Source organism: Ranitomeya imitator, chromosome 2 (genome assembly GCF_032444005.1).
Source record: "Ranitomeya imitator isolate aRanImi1 chromosome 2, aRanImi1.pri, whole genome shotgun sequence".
In the NCBI taxonomy this organism is placed as follows: domain Eukaryota; kingdom Metazoa; phylum Chordata; class Amphibia; order Anura; family Dendrobatidae; genus Ranitomeya; species Ranitomeya imitator.
In genome coordinates, this window is record NC_091283.1 from 194,182,419 (window position 1) to 194,203,741 (window position 21,323).

Genomic DNA, 21,323 nt, shown 5'->3' on the forward strand with positions numbered 1-21,323 from the left:
GCCGGTGAGCCTTGGGACGTCTTATTTCGGTAACAGTGCTACCTTGTACAGAGCCAGCGACTACTCACCATCCTGATGAATGGATCTCACTGTTGCTTCACGGCTCCTCTCTCTGCAGGTGTCCACAGGAAAGCTACTGTGTGGCACACACTCCACATACGTCTCGGCTCCTCACACATCAGACGCACAGTCAGCTACTTTTATCAGTTTGCAGCCAGCCATAAACCCCTGAAAAAATACATATGAATCATTACAACATAATAAAACAAATACTAGTTTTATCACCATACAACTGTACAGCGAATGTGATACACTGGGAAAAGAAAAGGAACCAAAAAGGCTCCATCATAATTCTCTTATTCCACGCAAATTCTGGAATAAATGAAAAACCAAATAAGAAGATCGTCCAACATCCGACTCTCCGAATCCCAGAACGAGGGAGTGTTCGGTCAGAAGCAGGTATAACGATTAGGGCGAGTTCTCACGGGGCAGAGTCTCCCGGCTGGAGTCTCCAGGTGGAACGTTTGCAGAGTATGATACATTCACATTGATTGTGCTGGTGCTGTGGATTTTTTTTTTCGTAAGATCACCAAGCTGTCATATAGCAGGAGTCTGAGGCTATGTGCACATGTTGCGGGTTTCCTGCAGATCTGCAGCGTTTTTTACCATGCAGAAACGCTGCAGATCCGCAAGTGATTTACAGTACAATGTAAATCAATGAGAAAAAAAAAATGCTGTGCTAATGGTGCAGAAAATTCCGTGCGGAAACGCTGTGGATTAAAAGAAGTAGCATGTCACTTCTTTTTTGCGGATCTACAGCGTTTTTGTACCCATTCCATTATAGAAATCTGCAGGGGTAAAAAACGCGAAAAAAACGCAGCAAATCCGCACAAAAAAAGCGTCAAAGCCGCACCTGCGTTTTCTGCCAAGAGATGCAGAATCCACACCAAAACTTCCTTCCTAAGCCTAAACCGCAACGTGTGCACACAGCCTTATAGTTCTTACATTTTGTTACCTTAGAAAATTGCTCATCTACCACATCTCCTTCAAATATCTTATGCAGATCGAATGATTATCTGTTATTGCTATTGCAGACGTCCTAAAGTAATGTTCTCTTGTCCCAGCTGAGCATACGCATAAGACCATTGTTATTTTCCTAAGCGGTGCTCTTACTGCCCACACACCGAGAGTAAGCTGCCCACAGACCGAGCGTAGGCTGCCCACAGGCCGAGCGTACGCTACCCACAGACCGAGCGTAAGCTGCCCACAGTAAGAACGTACGCAGCCCACAGCAAGAACGTACGCAGCCCACAGCAAGAGTGTACGCAGCTCACAGCAAGAGTGTACGCAGCTCACAGCAAGAGTGCACACTGCCAACAGACCGAACCACCAAGAGCTCATGGGAATCACAGTTTATGAACATAAAACACCGGTTACACATCCTCACTCCCATGCAAGACCATCCACTTCAAACATAGAATGTAGACAGGACCACTCAGGGCACAAAATCAGACAACTACAACAATAAGCAGTGTCTGGGTGCACCTTCCAGTGTAATTTAAATAAGAGGGTACAGGGGCTCCCAAAAAAACTATCAATTGTAGGATAACCTCTTAAAACACCGTTTCTTGATCTCTCCCTAGTGGGACCTGTATTGATTGGCGGGCAGGACACCAATTTATCATGGCCTGAAGTGGGATTGCCATAATGAAGTGCCTCGTAGTATAAGCCCTAATACACTTTTTTTTCCCCCACTCGTGTTTACGTGGGACCCTGACAGGGTCCGATCTTCTGGCCAGCAGGACCCTGGCTCTGAGGTCTCAAGCCAAAGTCCCCTCCAAAAAACATCTGCCCAATATCAACAGAGCAGTGCTGTAAGTGACAAGTGTTATTGAGGGGCCTGATCAATTTCACATTTTTAGGATCTTTGAACTACACTTCAGCAGGTATGAAGTTCAGAAATTAGGGGGAAAAAACTGAATATTAAGTTTTAAATGAATGTACAAATAAGTAACCAAACCAAAGAGCCTAAACAACGAGGAATGGTGAAACCGACTCACGGCAAGTTCTCGGAGACTCCTCGCCGTTCTCCTACACGCCCGCGTCACACAGTAGCAAGTAACTAGATGAATCCTTACTCTTCTCTCATTTTTCTCATCCTCCCGATTATTGACTCCCTGGGACTGAGGCTGGATGGCGAGGTTATTGCACTCATTGATCACACTGCCTACTTCTAATACCTCAGCGATCCAGCTTCCATGAGTAACTGCGCGGAGGGAAGAGCACCGGCACTTAGTGGCTGATCGCAGCAGAAAACTTTTCTTAGGAGAGCCTTGGGTATACACATGGGGGATCAACCGGTGGATCGATGAGTGGTCACTAAGCACGGCACATGTTCTCTGTCACCTCTCAGCACATAACCACAGGCTAAGCCTCAATTACAGCTGCAAGTTACATTTGTGAGTATATATTACACATATTAGCAAAGCCAGGTAGGACTGGGTTAAGTGCTAGCACTGCAAGTCTTGATTAGATGCATCTGACTAGCTTTAACTAGTTAGTTTACTAACCATGGCCTGTATTCACTACGTGTCAGTCTGCTGGATGGAGCAAAGTCGAGTGTGCCGCTGGTGAGTGACCTGCCAAAATGTGAGCTGTAGCTGAAAGAGATGCATGCCAAGGTCTCCCTCTGAATAGAGACTGCATGGGTCAGTTAGGAAAGCTGAGCAGTCTGTGTGTTGAAGCTGCAGAGAACCGTTTGGAAGCTGCAGCCTGTTCAGTGTGAACTGTCCCCAGAGTTGAACACTTCTGTTTGGCGCTGGAAGCTCAGGCTGAAGGGGATACCAAGACATGGTAGGACAGTACCTCTTAGTTGAGTACATTGAGAAAGGACTGTAATCTGATCGGGTGAGCCCGCACTAAGGCTACGTTCACATTAGCGTTGCGTCGGGGGCAGCCACGGCGACGCATGCGTCCCTATATTTAACATGGGGGGCGCATGGACATGCGTTGCTCTTGCGTTTTGTGATGCATGCGTCACTTTGGCGCAACTGTCAGGGCGCAGAGGACACTGCATAATGCAGTTTTTTCTGCGCCAAAAATCATGAAAAAATGAACGCATGCGTCACAAAATGCTGCATTGTGCATGCGTTCACATTTGCGTTGTGTCGCCGACGCTGCACCGCACAACGCAAATGTGAACTTAGCCTTACATATATGTGCCTGCTGAATGCCGTTTATTTGCTGTGATACCTTTGTGCCCAGAAGAGGCTGTTTTGGTTTTGAAACCTTTAGGCTATGTGCACACGTTCAGGATTTCTCGCAGAAAATTCCTGAGAAAAAAACGGACATTTTCTGCAAGAAATCTGCCGCGATTTTGCCGCGTTTTTTTCCGTACACTTCCCAATGCATTTTGTAGTGGGAAATCCGCAAAAAAAACGCAAAAGTAATGAACATGCTGCAGTTTTTACCGCGATGCGTTTTTTTTTTCGCGGAAAAAACGCATCATGTGCACAAAACATGCGGAATTCATTCTAAATGAAGGGATGCTTATTGTATGCGTTTTTTTGCGGTTTTATAGCGTTTTTATCGGGGGAAAACGCGAAAAAAACACGAAAAAAACGCAACGTGTGCACACAGCCTTAGAGTTTTATGAAAGCAATAAAACTGCACCTGTTTGGACAAAATGCCTACCTGAGAGAGTGAATCCCTGCACTGTACATATGGTATATCCACCCCGTGTACTCGAAGGGTCATCATCCTCAATTGACAAACATGAAGGTCTATGACGGTTGTTATTCCGGATGACAACACCCACCATAAGCCGCAACATCAACAATCAATCTTTGCCTTGACTTGTGCTGAGAGTTTTTTCCTTAAAGGGATTTTCCATTTTTACAATATGTAATCTATCACTAGGATATGACATAACATTATGATTAATTGGGGTCTAAAATCTAGAATCTTAAACATTCAAATAGTAAAAAAAGTAAATCAAAGGCTTGAGCTAATGGAGGCCACACGCCTAAAAATAATTGCAGGGCAAGTCCATGTTTGACATACCAGCTTTTCTCCTGATCTTCCAACAGCCATACATACATATTCAATTTGACAATCCATTCAATAATGCAGTTTTGTCAGCGGTAGCTTATCGCTCTTAAAAACAAAGGATCGGGCATGTTGAAATTCAACATGATTGATCCTGCCATCTCCCCCACCCCTTCTCTGATATCCGTCCATAGAACTAAAAAAAACATGAAGTGGTCAGCCAAACCAGGAGAACTTACTGGTTACTGAAGTTAGCCCAATGTGTGTGACCACTTTTATCCTCTGTACAGTAGCGCCCACCACCCCCCACCCCCAAGTATCTAACATGGCTCCATTCAATCACTTTATTGGGAATCCGTGACCACATCAATTGTTCAACATAAAAGACCCAGTTCAGGCCCTGGTTATTTACCAACGTTCCTAAATGGCCACATTTTTGTTTTTTTCCATGCATGTGGTTATACCAATGCCAATTTTTTTCTCATTTGGATATTCAAATAATTTTTGTGGGTTTTTTTTAGATTCAGGGTGCCAAATTTTTATGTCGTTGTCACGCTCTTGTTTTTGCTGATATAAGGAAATACCGGTTGGAACTTAAAGGCAATATATGTCTGTTATTCACATTATTAGATAGTGACCACTAAAATACTATTTACAATGAATTCCCCTTTCTGTAACAATTATATTTATATATCAAACACATTTTTCGATAGGGGAAGGGCTAGTAACAGGGATTTGGATTGGCTTTGTTTTTTTAGATTATTTATTATCTACCTAATTTTTATTTTCTACCTAATTTTTATTTATTTTTCATTTAGTTCACTTTCACAGACTTTGTCCATAAAGTTATAGAAGACCTTTAGGAGAATTTCAAGGTTTAAATACTTTTTTTTTTTATCTGATTTCCCCTGTAACTGGGGCTGCTAGATTAGCCCCAGTTACAGTAGAATACAGGCTCCTGGCTGACTGGATCACGCAAGTCCTGGCACCTCCTGCTCCCTCCCTGACCCAGTCACCTCCTGCTCCCTCCCAAACCCAGGTACCTCCTCCTGCTCCCTCCCTGACCCAGACACCTCATGCTCCCTCACTGACCCAGACAGCTCCTGCTCCCTCCCTGACCCAGACACCTCCTGCTCCCTCCCAGACCCAGTAGCTCCTTATCCCTCCCAAACGCAGGCAGCTCCTGCTCCCTCCTTGACCCAGGCAGCTCCTGCTCCCTCTGACACAGACACCTCCTGCTCCCTCCCTGACCCAGACACCGCCTTCTCCCTCACTGACCCAAACACCTCCTGCTCCCTCCCTGACCCAGACACCTCCTGCTCCCTCCCAGACCCAGACACCTCCTGCTCCCTCACTGACCCAGGCAGCTCCTGCTCCCTCCCCTGACCCAGGCAGCTCCTGCTCCCTCTCTGACACAGACACCTCCTGCTCCCTCCCAAACCCAGACAGCTCCTGCTCCCTCCTGACCCAGGCAGCTCCTGCTCCCTCCCCTGACCCAGGCAGCTCCTGCTCCCTTCCTGACCCAGGCAGCTCCTGCTCCCTCTCTGACACAGACACCTCCTGCTCCCTCCCAAACCCAGACAGCTCCTGCTCCCTCCTGACCCAGGCAGCTCCTGCTCCCTCCCCTGACCCAGGCAGCTCCTGCTCCCTCCCTGACCCAGGCAGCTCCTGCTCCCTCCCTACACACATGATCACTGAGTCAAGAGGAGAAATTGTAGTTAGTGCACACTATTACTATGTACACAGCGCTTCTTCAGCGCTGTGTATACAGTGATTGGAAAGGCAAAGACAGACAGAAACCATTCCAGCCTTCTTCATGGGGTGCTCAGCTGTGCTTGTCAGTTGTCTCTCCACTCCCACATGATCGATTTTGAAGATCGAAGATAGAGGAACCTTCCTTATTGTGGAAATTACAATACCCCATTTAAGGGGAGTCTGCGGCAGAAAATCAGTTTTTAAACCAAGCACAAGAACTCTGTGCAACCTTGGAGGTTTAAATGCACTGTCCAACCTACAATCTCCACCCTCCCGTGAAAATCCAGAGATGTCAATCAAGTAAGAGGAGGGCGGCGATAGATGCAAAGCAAGTAGGTGGCAAGCTGCTCTAAGCCAAGGGTGCGTGCTTTGAACAGTCATTTTGTGCCGATGCCCTTTATCTGCTCATATATCACAGCTTTTTACAGCAGTATGTGCTTTGGAGCCCCACTGCTGGAGATGACAATTTGCAAATGTCCTGTTTCTGGTGACAATATTCCTGTGCACTGCCCTACTTAAGAGTCACATAATTCCCTTCTACCCGTGGTCTTAACGTCCCATCTGTGATGTGCAGACTAGATTAACGGGTAGCCGGCTCTGAAACTAAGCCAGAAATGAATAAGTGGAGCTGCATCTTGAAAGCAATCAGTAAAAACATAAGCCTCTTACGATGTGCAGCCCACTTAGACAAATGGCTCGCAGTCGGTGCTGTCAGGAAATCCACCTATTGTGTGGATCCACCGGCTCGTAAAACTATTTGCTCCATCTAAGTAAGCAGCGCCCTCCAGAAAGCATTTTATTCCGGAGTCAAATATTTGGATGGCACCCCTAATTAGAAGCAGCGGCAGCGTTGACTCTGAGCCGGCACCGGGAGCCTTTGCAGGTAATTTTTCACAGGGCACTTCGCTGCTAAAGAATTAAAAATAAAATGTGCAAAGTTCTATTGCTGTATAATTTTATTCCTGGCGTTGAGCCAGCATTCGCTCTGGAACAGCTTCCACCACTGTAGGAAACTGCATAAGTAGGTCAGGAAAGAGAAGAAGGTTTTCAGAGCTCCTGGCAGGAGTATCAATCAAGTCTTTCAGCAATTTCTATTTTACGATGCAGCTGATCACTTCTCCCATTCATTTCTAGTGCTGTATTAACCAATAATTGAAAGCTTTTAGTCCAGTCTACCCAACTGGCTTCCAATCTGGCACTTCTAGTTCTCCAACTTATTAAATACGGCAATGTAGGAGAAGAAAAAAAAAATTGACGAAAATGTTTTATTGGAAAACAATCAATCGTCCCCCAATGTCTGCAATCTGGGAACCTTTCTCATACATGGCCAAAGTTCATTATATACTGCATCTAGTAGGTCTGACTAGCGTGAGTCCGTTCACATGGGCAGACAAAGTGCCCACAACGAGCGCCGATCGATGATGTAAGAAGACGACTGCCGATCAATAATGTAAGAAGACAACTGCCGATCGATGATGTAAGACGAGGGCCAATCGATGATGTAAGAAGACGACTGCTGATCGATGATGTAAGAAGACGAGCGCCGATCGATGATGTAAGAAGACGAGCGCCGATCGATGATGTAAGAAAATAAAAAATTGACCAAAATGTTTCATTGGAAAACAATCAATCGTCCCCCAATGTCTGCAATCTGGGGACCTTTCTCTTACATGGCCAAAGTTCATTAAATACTGCATCTAGTAGGTCTGATTAGCGTGAGTCCGTTCACATGGGCAGACAAAGTGCCCACAACGAGCGCCGATCGATGATGTAAGAAGACGACTGCCGATCAATGATGTAAGAAGACGACTGCCGATCGATGATGTAAGACGACTGCCGATCGATGATGTAAGACGAGGACCAATCGATGATGTAAGAAGACGACTGCTGATCGGTGATGTAAGAAGACAACTGCCGATCGATGATGTAAGAAGACGACTGCCGATCAATGATGTAAGAAGACGAGCGCCAATCGATGATGTAAGGCGAGCGCCAATCGATGATGTAAGACGAGCGCCGATCGATGATGTAAGACGACTGCCGATCGATGATGTAAGAAGACGACTGCCGATCGATGATGTAAGAAGACGACTGCCGATCGATGATGTAAGAAGACGACTGCCGATCGATGATGTAAGAAGACAAGCGCCGATCGATTATGTAAGAAGACGAGCGCCGATCGATGATGTAAGAAGACGAGCGCCGATCGATGATGTAAGAAAATAAAAAATTGACCAAAATGTTTAATTGGAAAACAATCAATGTCTGCAATCTGGGGACCTTTCTCATACATGGCCAAAGTTCATTATACACTGCATCTAATAGGTCTGATTAGCGTGAGTCCGTTCACATGGGCAAAGTGCCCACAACGAGCGCCGATCGATGATGTAAGAAGACGACTGCTGATTGATGATGTAAGACGAGGTTAATCGATGATGTAAGAAGACGACTGCCGATCGATGATGTAAGAAGACGACTGCCGATCGATGATGTAAGAGGACGAGCGCCAATCGATGATGTAAGAAGACGAGCGCCGATCGATGATGTAAGACGACTGCCGATCGATGATGTAAGAAGGCGAGCGCCGATCGATGATGTAAGAAGACGAGCGCCGATCGATGATGTAAGAAAATAAAAAAATTGACCAAAATGTTTAATTGGAAAACAATCAATCGTCCCCCAATGTCTGCAATCTGGGGACCTTTCTCATACATGGCCAAAGTTCATTATATACTGCATCTAGTAGGTCTGATTAGCGTGAGTCCGTTCACATGGGCAGACAAAGTGCCCACAACGAGCGCCGATCGATGATGTAAGAAGACGAGCGCCAATCGATGATGTAAGAAGACGAGCGCCAATCGATGATGTAAGAAGACTATTGCCGATCGATGATGTAAGAAGACGATTGCCGATCGATGATGTAAGAAGACGAGCGCCAATCGATGATGTAAGAAGACGAGCGCCAATCGATGATGTAAGAAGACTATTGCCGATCGATGATGTAAGAAGACGATTGCCGATCGATGATGTAAGAAGACTATTGCCGATCGATGATGTAAGAAGACGACTGCCGATCGATGATGTAAGAAGACGACTGCCGATCGATGATGTAAGAAGACGACTGCCGATCGATGATGTAAGAAGACGAGTGCCGATCGATGATGTAAGAAGACGACTGCCGATCGATGATGTAAGAAGACGAGTGCCGATCGATGATGTAAGAAGACGACTGCCGATTGATGATGCAAGTAGACGAGCGCCGATCCATGATGTAAGAAGACGAGCGCCGATCGATGATGTAAGAAGACGACTGCCGATTGACTTGCGTCATTTTCGTTTTTATAGAAATGACTTGTCCCGTTTTCATTGTTGTCGGCAGCACGTCCTCGATTCACGACAATCAATTATATTTTTTTCTCCCCGCGTAAAAGAAGTGATGAAAGACAAAGTGTTTACTCATTTCATCGCTGGGCAAGTTTACACCGGGCAAAAATCACTGTCCTGTATAAAAAGCCCTTAAAGGGGTTGTCTGGGACTTTAACACCTTAGGATAGGTCATCGATGTCTGCTAGGCTTCGATCAGCTGTTTCTGGTGTCGGTGGCGCCAGAACTGTACTGCACTGTCGACAGAATAGTGGTCGTTGCGGATACTGCAGATCCATTGCCTATTGATTTGAATAGGTGGCGGATGTGCAGTAGTCGACCACTAAACAGTTGACGGAGCTGAGCTGAGCAGCAGGGGCGACGGGTGTCGCACTCCCATCAATCAGACATTGATGACCTATCCTAAAGATAGTTAAATGTTAAAGTCCTCGACAACCTTTTAAAAGGGAATCATTCATCAGGTTTTTGCTACCTAATCTGAAAGCAGCATAATTTAGAGACAGAGACCCTGATTCCAGTAATGCATCACTTAATGGGCCGTTTGCTGTAGTTTTGATGAAAACAATATTTTATCAGCAGGAGATCATAACTAGAGGACCAGTAAATCTGCTGCCATGTAGTCTTCCACATTCATGAGCTCTGTATAACCCCGCCCCCACCACTGATTGGCTGCTTTCTGCCTATGCACAGTGTACACAAAAAGCTGCCAATCAGTGGTGAGGGTTGAGTTCACCATTCAGAGAACTGCTAGATCTGCAGCAGAGAAAACAGTTTTGAATCAAAACTACAGCAATTACAGCTTACAGTAAAGCGATACATTGCTGGAATCAGGGTATCTGCCCCTACGTTATGCTGCTCTCAGATCGTCACTACAATCATTCAATGCACATATATAGCCTCGTTATCGGCAGCACATCTTCTGCTTACACAGGGCGATGTGCTGGCTTTAATGCCAGCATGAACGAGCCACTCGCCCCAATTAACGAGCTTTGCTTTTGTTCGCTGGGTGATTGCCAGCATGTTTACAGAACGCGATAATCAGTGAAATATTGTGCTTTCTTATTACTAATTATGGTCTCGTCTTTAGAGGTTTTTACTGTTTGGAAACACAAAAAGGTTTTTCTTTAAGCAAATCAGTGGCCACAGCTGTCCTGTGCCATACACCACTGGCATCACCGCTCAGCGATGGAAGTCATGATGTCAGTCGAGTTGGCAAGTGACTGCCGAGGACACTTATCAGTGATCAATCCTTTATATGGTGGACAAACACACAAAAATAAGCCTGGGGTGTTACATTTGCATAATCTAAAAAACAAGACAAACAAAATGGCATGTACACCTAAGAAAAAATCTACCACCTTTATGAGAAAGCCAAATGTCAATTTACAAGAAACAATACAAACTGCAATTGGGCTAAAAAAAACACACAAAAATAACAGACACACAAAAAAGAAATGTGTGAACTAGACAACAAATCGCAATGGGGTAATCCATGAAAAATGAGCGAGATCAGAGGTCCTTTATAAGACCAAATTTCTTTAGAAGAAAAAAAATTAGGGTCAAAATTCTAAATTTAGAGGTGTGGAATAAAGATAGGACACTCAAGTGAATATATGCAACATATAATAAAATATACAAAACGTATACCTCTTAAAGGGAATCCATTAGCAAGATATTGCGCCCTCATGTCAGAGCAGCCTGATGTAGGCAAAGAGAAGCTGAATCCAACGATGTATCACTTAGTTCACTGTGAGCAGCCTTTCTGATACAATCAGACTATTTACATTTAGCAATGCAGCAGAGCTAAGGAAGCTAACCCCGCCCACAGAACAGCTAACCCCGCCCCCAGCAGGCTCTGTATATACAATGTCTAGAGAGTGAGGTGCCTATCACAGGAGGGGGCGTGTCAGACTAGCATGTACACACTGCTGTGTCTCAGCAATGGTAAGCTCCTAGTACTAACCCAATTATTGCAAGTAAACAACAGGAGGGAGCTTGATAAGAGAGGCATTGTTGAAATCTGTGTTTTATCCTCTACAAAATGCTGTCTTCATATTACATAGCAAAAACCTGCTGACGGATTCCCTTTAAGATCAAAATATGAAACCAAAATCTCTATAGATTGCAAAAGCCGTGCTAAAATCCCACCGCGTTTCGCAGCTAGTCCTGGCTTTGTCAGGGGCTTTCATTCACTGGCTTTTTTTTGACATTTTTGGGCAGTCAGCGCTCGCTCCAAGCAAGTCATGGCTGTCAATCCAGCAAAGGAGGCGGATACATGCAAAAAAAAAGTGGGCAGAACGGCGCACTTTTGAGTCTCTTGGCCACACTCAGGGTGCACCGAGCACCCTAATTAACATATTTGGTTAAACTTAATTTTCTGCAGAACAGAAGCAGCTATTAGATCACTAAAAGTGAGATTTTTTTTATGGCCAAGATCTTAGTTTATACGGTCAGCTTGTGCTGTCAGACTCTTTTTAAGTGGCTGAATCTCAATACATAGTTAGTTTAGAGGTGGGTTATAGTTATGGGTTAGAGGTGCACGGCTCGTTCCAGGCAATTTAAGGTTTCATTCTAAAATTAAATGGGCTGAAGCTTAAACTCCAGAACGTCTACGACTGCTGACAAAGTGCATTATCGCTCTAATTCATGTCATTGAGGCTTTTCTAAATAATACATGCAATGGGAAGCAGACCTTATGACTGTGTCGCATTGAGAATGGATTCAGGTCAATAGGAATGAGACCAAAATATAGAAAAATACCTATGGTGTTTTTGTTTTGTTTTTTTGTTATAAACCCAGCTTTCAGCCTGGAGCTATAAGCCCTCCGCAGGGAACATGCTGATGCTCACTATATTTTTAATAAATAGGTTACCAACACGTCATTACAGGAGAGATGAACCAAGCACCACCTCCAGCAATAACACTAAATAATGCTACAGTACAGAATGCAGCTTTCTCCGACATCCAGGGCCCTTACCTATCTGTATGGTACAACCTTACCTGCCACAGGGGACACCTGTTCTGCCCATCGCTGCAACATACTTTAACTCTACAGATACATAATCCTTGGCAGCTGCTGGTGTACACAGGCAATGTCTCTGGTCCACCAAGGCTAGATTTGTCTTCTCTATAGACTTCCACAGGACTCGAAACAAGAAAAGGCATAAAGGTAAATGAAAAGAAACAGTCCATACACTGGCGGTCAATGTCCAGCAATGCAGGCTCACCTGTATTAAATCAAAGTCCATCTCTTTCAAACAGTGGCCGAGGCTGTCCAAAACTACAGAGGTTCCACCTCCCATGCACAGACTTCCTTAAAAAGGATATGGAAAGCAAAGACTGGTGCTACGGGAGCGACCATTCCCACCCAAGCTCTTCTGGGCATTCCTAAACCCTGGACCCAAAGTCCTGTACCATTAAAAACTTCTCAGCAACCTATTGCTGCTGTAACCTTTCATTTCCAGGACTTATATCACTGAGGCTCGCCACCTCTGTGACACATACCTCCTATCCAAGACTCCATTATACATACAATACACGTAATGTAGCAATAGTGTCTGAACGGGCAATGTGGAGCTAGCAGGTCAAGATATTTACCAAAATATAACCAGTGATTAAAACCATCTTGCCCCTAAAAAGTCACTTCATACTTCTGGCCACTGGGTGTATCCTTTATCTCCAACTTGCCAAGTAATCTGTTCCAAGCTGAAATGTTTTAGGGGGATGGACTTTGTCTTTGCTCCTGCTCTCCTGTCTGCATACAGTATAAAACTATATTCACACATCAGTCATTTTTTTAACCACTCCTGGTTCTGGCATACAAACACTGATGGAAAATACTGACATGTGAATGAGGTCTAACAGAGACAGGATGCCTTTTAGTTTCGAAACAGGCATGCTATTGGGACAGCGGCAGGAGAAAAGCTGGGAAAAGGAAGTTCCAGCACCTATTGCGCTGGAAAGAAAGCAGATGAAGAGGAACTATCTACTCAAATTAGTGGCTGGCAAGTCACACAGCTTGTGACTGACGTCTAATGGAGGAAGAGAATCAGCGCTTATATAGCACTACATGGCTTTGTAGAATCATCAGGTTGACATCAGAATGTAATGTTTCTTAATAATTACTGAAAAACTCACAGGCTCCCGCTTACTATTTTCGGCTTGCATGGGTTCTACAAGCAGCCTTCCCATCAGAAGGTGTTTGCCATTTTACAATGGTATGTACACTGCCAGAAATCAGAATGCTGTAAAATAAAGTAAAATCTGCTTTGGAAAGTTAAAATGAATAGTACAAAAATCTAAAAAAAAAAAAAATAAACAAAACCCGAAAACCTGGGAAATTGAGCATTAACTTTTCCAGCTAGTAGAAACCCACACGTGGCACTGCCAAGGTTAAAGTAGCTGAAGCAATATTGTATTCCAACCCCTGAAACAAAGTAAATGAATCCTACATTATGTCATAACTTGGAAAGGGGAGCTCAGAACAAAAACAGCTTTCACACACTACTCGCTGCATGTAATTACATTTAGCAGAAACTTCTTGTTTTTTTTCCACGTCTTGGGACTTACCTGATGAATTTCCATTTAAGGATTTAGAGCTTGTACAATATTTGATAAAAGCAAAGCTCTATTAAATATTGCAAGTCTAGGTTGGCCTGTACACTAAATCTATGCTTTTAGTGTATTAAATATTAAGCCGCTGCACTCGGATCCCTTTTCAACAATATCCTGCTCCACCAATCTGCTGCATTAACAACTGAATGTTTAAAGGGATGCAAATAGTCATCGACTCGAAAATAAAAAAGCCCTGTGGGTGGAATGCTTTTTATAGCAATCACAAACTATAGAAAATTGACGGAGCGGTCTTTTTACAAGAATTTTAAAGTAGAAAAAAAAAGTAGTTGGTGATGCATGATAATTCCATAACCAGATGCCTTATTAGGGAATGATCAGCTCTGTTCATGGCCGCCCTTATCATCTGTTGCCCAATCCTGCAGTGTCTTTTGTTCTGCCCAATCCTGCAGTGTCTTTTGTTCTGCCCAATCCTGCAGCGTCTATTGTGTTGCCCAATTCTGCAGTGTGTTTTGTTCTGCCCAATCCTGAGTCTTTTGTGTTGCCCAATTCTCCAGCGTCTTTTGTGTTGCCCAATCCTGCACTGTCTTTTGTTCTGCCCAATCCTGCAGCGTCATTTGTGTTGCCCAATTCTCCAGTGTCTTTTGTTCTGCCCAATCCTGCAGTGTGTTTTGTGCTGCCCAATCCTGCAGTGTCTTTTGTTCTGCCCAATCCTGCAGCATCTTTTGTGTTGCCCAATTCTCCAGTGTCTTTTGTGTTGCCCAATTCTCCAGTGTCTTTTGTATTGCCAAATCCTGCAGTGTCTTTTGTTCTGCCCAATCCTGCAGCATATTTTGTGTTGCCCAATACTACAGTGTCTTTTGTGTTGCCCAATCCGTCAGTGTTTTGTTCTGCCCAATCCTGAAGCGTGTTTTGTGTTGCCCAATCCTGCAGTCTTGTCTTCTGGCCAATCCTGCAGTGTGTTTTGTTCTGCCCAATCCTGCAGCGTCTTTTGTGTTGCCCAATTCTCCAGCGTCTTTTGTGTTGCCCAATCCTCCAGCGTCTTTTGTGTTGCCCAATCCTGAAGTGTGTTTTATTCTGCCCAATCCTGTGTCTTTTGTGTTGCCCAATTCTCCAGTGTCTTTTGTGCTGCCCAATCCTGCAGTGTGTTTTGTGCTGCCCAATCCTGCAGTGTCTTTTGTGTTGCCCAATTCTCCAGTGTCTTTTGTGTTGCCCAATCCTACAGTGTCTTTTTTGTTGCCCAATTCTCCAGCATATTTTGTGTTGCCCAATCCTGCAGCATATTTTGTGTTGCCCAATCCTCCAGCAGCGTCTTTTGTCCTGGCCAATCCTGCAGCATCTTTTGTGTTACCCAATCCCGCAGTGTCTTTTGTGTTGCCCATTCCTGCACTACGTTTTTGTGCTGCCCTATCCTGCAGCACCTTTTGTGTTGCCCAATCCTGTACTACCTTTTGTGCTGCCCACAAGTACTCAGTCTCCCTAAATTTTCCTACGACAGATTAAATCTGACTTCAGGTCCGAGTTGTAGCATTCAGATAATCAAAGTGATGGAAAAAAGGCTGATAATTCAGCAACAGAGCGGCCGGTAAGAAAATTGCCTATTACCTTTAACATGATGCACTTTAAAAAAAGGAGGCAAAAAATTCTGCAATGATAAACTACACAATTTGCAATAAGACTGCGGTTTTGATGCATTTTTGTCACTATGGCCAAAATGGACTCATAAATAGACCAATAAAGTGTTCTTGCTGTGACCTGTCCCCCCACAAGGGGGTGATGAGCTTTGCATCTGAGGCTGTTGCACACAATCTGGACATATAAGCAATGAACGCTTTCACTCAGTCACTGCAACAAGTGAACAGAATGTAAAGAATGGAAGGAATGCCACCATTCTTGTATTAAACAGCATTGTCAAATGACCCCATTTGTACCTGTTTGTTCCACCTTGTTTTGTATTACAGTAAGGTAGTTGTCAATGCGCTTCAGACTGGATCATACAGAGTTAAATATGACACTCTGAACAAAAAAAAAAAAAGTTCCTTGCTCCCCAGCTCTCTCCTCTCAGGAGGGATCTGGTGTCACATGCTGGGCAGCAGATACTATGGTGGGGAAAACACTATGTGGAGAACTGCAGAACAATGTATTGGTAGCATATCTGAGTTCTCTGTGCAGACAGGGAATAATTTCACCACTATATAATACAAGCTTTAAATAGAGTGAATGTCTGCGATGGAGCTATCAGGAGAACTGAAGACCTTCACCTTGGTAAATCTAACCCACAGAGGCCCCGGAGGTAACAAAACAAAGGCGCAGGGGGCATGAAATTGAGAATTAAAATAAAGGATAATTATTACTGAGCTGTGGTGAGAGCATTCAGACACGTTTAGGTCCTCTTCTGTATTTTTTATAAGCTCAGAAAACCCTTTAACCTTCCTAGCAATTCAGAAAATGTAAAAAATAAAGGATCATTACACAATGTTAAGACTTAAAGGGTGACTATTGTTCTATTTTTTTTTATTGTTCTGTGTAAACAGGACTCGTGCTGCCGAGAACAATGGCAGCCCTCATGCATTAGATGTTTTATTGCTGATCATCAGGATTGTGGTCTGTGCTATCAAATGTCGACAGGTCAGCACACACACAGCAGATTGGAGGTCGCTCAGGGTCTCCGATCGTTAGGTGTAAACACACTTTGAATGTATTAATCCGCCACGGCAGTAGAGGGAAGGGAAATGTAAGAGTTGGCGAGCAGTGAGACACGCGGATAATCATCCAGTAACAGAAATATTGAGAGGAAGTGTGAGCAGAGAGTGAGAAGACAAGGTGTCGGGCTGATAACCTTGTGGATAAAATTAGGAAATGTGCGACTGCAAAAATAAAAGATCACACGTGAAATAACGCCATAGTTTCCCCCATTGTTAACATCTTCTAGATCCCACGTATGACATCGTAGCGAACAGTGACGACGCTATTAATGTCAGAAAAAAAAAATGACAAAAAGCAAAGACAGATGAAAAGTGCCCGAGACCAAGCATAAACCAAGGCCCCCGATCAAGTCCGGATAACTGCAATGCAAACTACGCTGCATATTTATACCATTTTTTACCAGTTCTAGGCACATTTTTGAGTTTTTTAACAGCTCTAAAAAAATTCTATTGGGCTAATTTCAGCCTTTGACCCAGCAGCTCCTGTCCCTCCTACTCTCAGTGATGAAATTATCACTGGGTGTGGAGAAGGAAGCACTGTCAGTGTTACTGCTTCCTACTCTAAATACAGAAGAGCGATGTGTATACACTATATAAATAAATAATAATAATAATAATAATAATACAATGACTGAGAAAGGAAACATGGTAGTAAACCATGGTTATCTCTTCTTTAGAGAGTCTGGCTGTGTCTGACAGCAGCTTCATCCCCCCACAGCTGCACGATCTTGTGAAAGCTGCTTAGACTCCATTGATGTTTTAGAAAGTCAGTGCAGGGATAAGTGTGGAAAGGCAAGAGATTTATAGTTTATGGGAGGACTAGAAATAGTCTATTTTCAGTGTTAGGCCATGTTCACACAGTGCGTTTTTTACTGCGGAACCGCCGCGATTATGCCGCTGCGGCTCCGCAGCTGTTTTCCATGCAGGGTACAGTACACTGTACCCTATGGAAAACAGGAACCACTGTGCACATGATGCGGGAATTAACTAAAAAAGCTGCGCTGAATAGCTGCGGTAAAAAAGAAGTACCATGTCACTTCTTTTTGCGGAACTGCAGCGGTTCTGCACCCATAGACCTCCATTGTGAGGTCAAACCCGCAGTAAAACCCACAGATGAAAAAAATATCTGCGGGTTTTCTGCGGTTTGTGGTGCAGAACCGCTGCAGTGTGGCTGCCCCCCCCCCCCCCGTGCCCCAATCCCACCCCCCCATGCTCCGATGCCACCCCCCCGTGCTCCGCCGCTTCCCCACCCCCCCGTGCTCTCATCTTCCCCCCTTATACTTACCCAGCCTCCCGGTGTCCGTCCGTCCGTCTTCTCCCTGGGCGCCGCCATCTTCCAAAATGGCGGGCGCATGCGCAGTGCGCCCGCCGAATCTGCCGGCCGGCAGATTCGTTCCAAAGTGCATTTTGATCACTGAGATATAACCTATCTCAGTGATCAAAATAAAAAAAATAGTAAATGACCCCCCCCTCCCCCTTGTCACCCCCATAGGTAGGGACAATAAAAAAATAAAGAATTTTTTTTTCCCCACTAAGGTTAGAATAGGGTTAGGGTTAGGGTATTTTCAGCCATTTTAACCCTAAAAAACTTCCTTAAAAAACACACAGACTCTGCATAGAAAACTGCATAAAAAACGCACTAAAAAACGCATCAAAAAACGCACCAAAAAAAGGACCTGCGTTTTCTGCCAAGAGCTGCGGTTTTTAGTGCAGAAAAAACAGCAGGGAAATCAGGAACGTGTGAACATGGCCTTATTGGCACTATAATATCCGCAAAAAGAACATTTTGAAAATTTCAGTTTCTATTTTTTTTTTAATAATGTAAACTCAGTTCCTGCAACTCCACTAGATTGTGATACAGAGAGGAATGCAAATGATGTTCAGATAACCGCTAATATGTCATAGATGATGCAGATTTCAGCACCCAAGACATTGTGGGAGAATTATTTTACTTGGGACATATAACAGCCATTCTTCATAACATCATCATCAACAGGGAGGATTACAGGAAAGAACGATGACACAAACAAACCACTGAGAAGTCACACAATACGTCTAAAATGCACACAGTAATCTTTAACAGTTATCACAGCGTCATATGATGACTATACAGCCTAAGCCTGCAGCTGTTGTATACGCCAACAATCAAAACATATCAGAAGGTTTCACTGGTAGAGGTAGGATTTCAAGACTTTTAACATTTGTTAGAACAAAGATACTAACTTACTGGAAACTTACTAGAAACTTACTGGTAGGTACCTATTTTGGCCTGTGGTCATGGTCCGGTCCTCCCAGCGATTCCGCTTCCTATGATATCATGTCAACAGAGCAGCTCCTTCCCTTCCCTCCTGCTCCGTCGCTGAAGCGTCACTGCCAACGTCATGCTGATTGACAGCTGGCTCCCCGCTGCCTAATTGCGGGGAGCCGAGGGTCAATCAGAATGATGTCAGCAATAAAACCCCATCGACAGAGCAGACTGCAAAAGAAAGAGCTGCTCTGTTGATAGGAGGTCAAAGGAAGCAGGAAAATTGCTGCCTGAGTCGGAAAAAATCGTGGTAGGGCAGAACAAACAAGTAGTTAGTAACTATACCTGCCAGTAAGTTCTTGGCTCCATATGAAATCCCCAAAAAGTTCTGAGTAACCCCTTTAAATGCATTTACTCTCTGCTAAAAGTTGAGCTAACTGAGAATCCATCAGCGAGCTCATTCAAACGGCCCAATCCTATCTAATAAGTTGTATCTGTATTTTTTTTTAGCTCCTCTTAGCTGTTTTTTTTTGTTTACTACAGACCGCATCGAAACTGAATGAGCAGGGAAAGAGAGAATGTAAAAGAAAACGATGCAACATTTTTAACAAAAACAAATTGCAAAAATGATTTTTAGTCCCAAACACATTCATTTAAGTTAAAAAAAAAATATCTTCAGAGATGGACAACCCCTTTAGAAAAAGCCCCATTTGACAGCATGAAAGACTTACCAGCATGAAGGTTTCTTTGTAATCCGTGTCTCCAGGTAGAAATTAGCCCGTTTGCTTTACAAATGCTGAATGTCATCCATTCATTTGCTTGCTGATCAGATTATTAATCCTCGCTGTAAAACAAGAAATGACAATATGTAATGCATGCATAATACCTGCTGCGATAAAGGAAGGATCTGGGGGTATATTTTGACACTATCAACCCCTCTTTCTTCGCAATGGAAAATCACTTTCTACTTTCTCACATAATCGGTGGTTATTGTCTCACAATGTAACACCGTAGGAAATCACGTAAGCAGCTTCCTGTCGCAGGCCACAAATACATCAAGGTCAACGACTGCACAAGCGCATCTTTACACCGAGGTGAGAAACTGATGTAGGAGCAGGAAGAAATAACTGCAGGGGCTCAGTCTTTCCCCAGATCTGTGCGCCTCTACATATCAATCACAAGAAGGATCCAGCAGGACACGGCCCAACAGCAGGACTACTAGTGGTTACATGTCTGGAGATGACAACAAATAAGAAAGTATATAACCTGAAAAGGTCAGCTCAAGAATCATAGACTAGGTATTAGTAGTGAGTTCTTGTGCAGCACAATGAAGAAAATAATTAGCATTACAATAAATAAAGTCTGCAGAAAGCTGATCTCTGCAGCCAGGTTTACAAGATGAGGAAACCTCAATATGCCCTGTAAGACAGAAAGTGAAGAGATTCAGGCTGTCCGGACCATGGACGGCATGAATAAGATACGTATGTATCACACCGTGGACTAATGTTGGCAGAACCCAACGATATCGATGGGCTTTGGCTGACAGTCTAATGTGTCGGGGTGGAGATGACGATTGGACATGCCCGATCTCGTACTGCCGATCGCTTCGTTCTCCCAGAGATAAACCGCTCTGGTCATAGAGACAAAGCTTCGTTCAGACGACAGCCATCAAAAGTGTCTGAAATGATACAGAGTTTCTGATAAAACATGCCTAGAAAAAGCAATAAATTACTTGGCACTCAGGAGATATATTTGAAAGGTGAGAAGTGAACAATTCGTTTATTCAGTGCATCCAGCTCAACAATTTAAACGTTTTCGGTCTAATCACAAGACCTTCATCAGAAACAGTTTTGGAATACTGGAGCAGTCTGTAGGTCCGGAGGCAAAGCGCTGCAGAAGGGCGATACTCGCAATGGCGGTAGCGCTGTGTCCTCAGGGGGCATCGGCACCGGGCGGGAGGAGACGCTATCTCTCGGGACAGTTTAAATTGTTGAGCTGGATGCACTGAATAAACGAATTGTTCACTTCTCACCTTGCAAAAATATCTCCTGAGTGCCAAGTAATTTATTGCTTATATTTGATGGGTTGGATACCCAACTTGTGCACCTCTAAGAAGCCAAGAGTGCCGTGCTTACTATTGCTACATGCCTAGAAAAAGGTCGGGGACTGTGTGTCTGGAGTGATTAGTCCTAGAGGCGGGTGGACTGTGTGTCTGGAGTGACTAGTCCTGGAGGACGGGTGGACCGTGTGTCTGGAGTGGCTAATCCTAGAGGCCGGGTGGACTGTGTGTCTGGAGTGACTAGTCCTAGAGGCCGGGTGGACCGTGTGTCTGGAGTGACTAGTCCTGGAGGACGGGTGGATCGTGTGTCTGGAGTGGCTAATCCTAGAGGCCGGGTGGACTGTGTGTCTGGAGTGACTAGTCCTAGAGACCGGGTGGACCGTGTGTCTGGAGTGACTAGTCCTGGAGGACGGGTGGACCGTGTGTCTGGAGTGACTAGTCCTGGAGGACGGGTGGACCGTGTGTCTGGAGTGGCTAATCCTAGAGGCCGGGTGGACTGTGTGTCTGGAGTGACTAGTCCTAGAAGCTGGGCCACACTGGCAGGTCTCTCCGTCTG

The 21,323-nt window shown here is 44.4% G+C and overlaps 1 protein-coding gene across 5 annotated transcripts in view; it reads right to left on the bottom strand.

Annotated features, from left to right (window-relative positions):
• LOC138662619 (spermatid perinuclear RNA-binding protein) overlaps positions 1 to 21,323 on the bottom strand; it is a 144,838-nt gene that overhangs the window by 77,576 nt on the left and 45,939 nt on the right. For 3 of the 5 annotated variants that reach the window (XM_069748444.1, XM_069748442.1, XM_069748443.1), the window contains exon 2: positions 19,440 to 19,552. In XM_069748444.1, the coding sequence (XP_069604545.1) occupies positions 19,440 to 19,445 (6 nt within the window). In that variant the 5' untranslated portion in view covers positions 19,446 to 19,552. Of the gene's footprint in view, positions 1 to 68; positions 229 to 19,439; positions 19,553 to 21,323 lie in introns of all 5 variants that reach the window. The other 2 variants (XM_069748445.1, XM_069748446.1) reach the window with 1 other exon arrangement.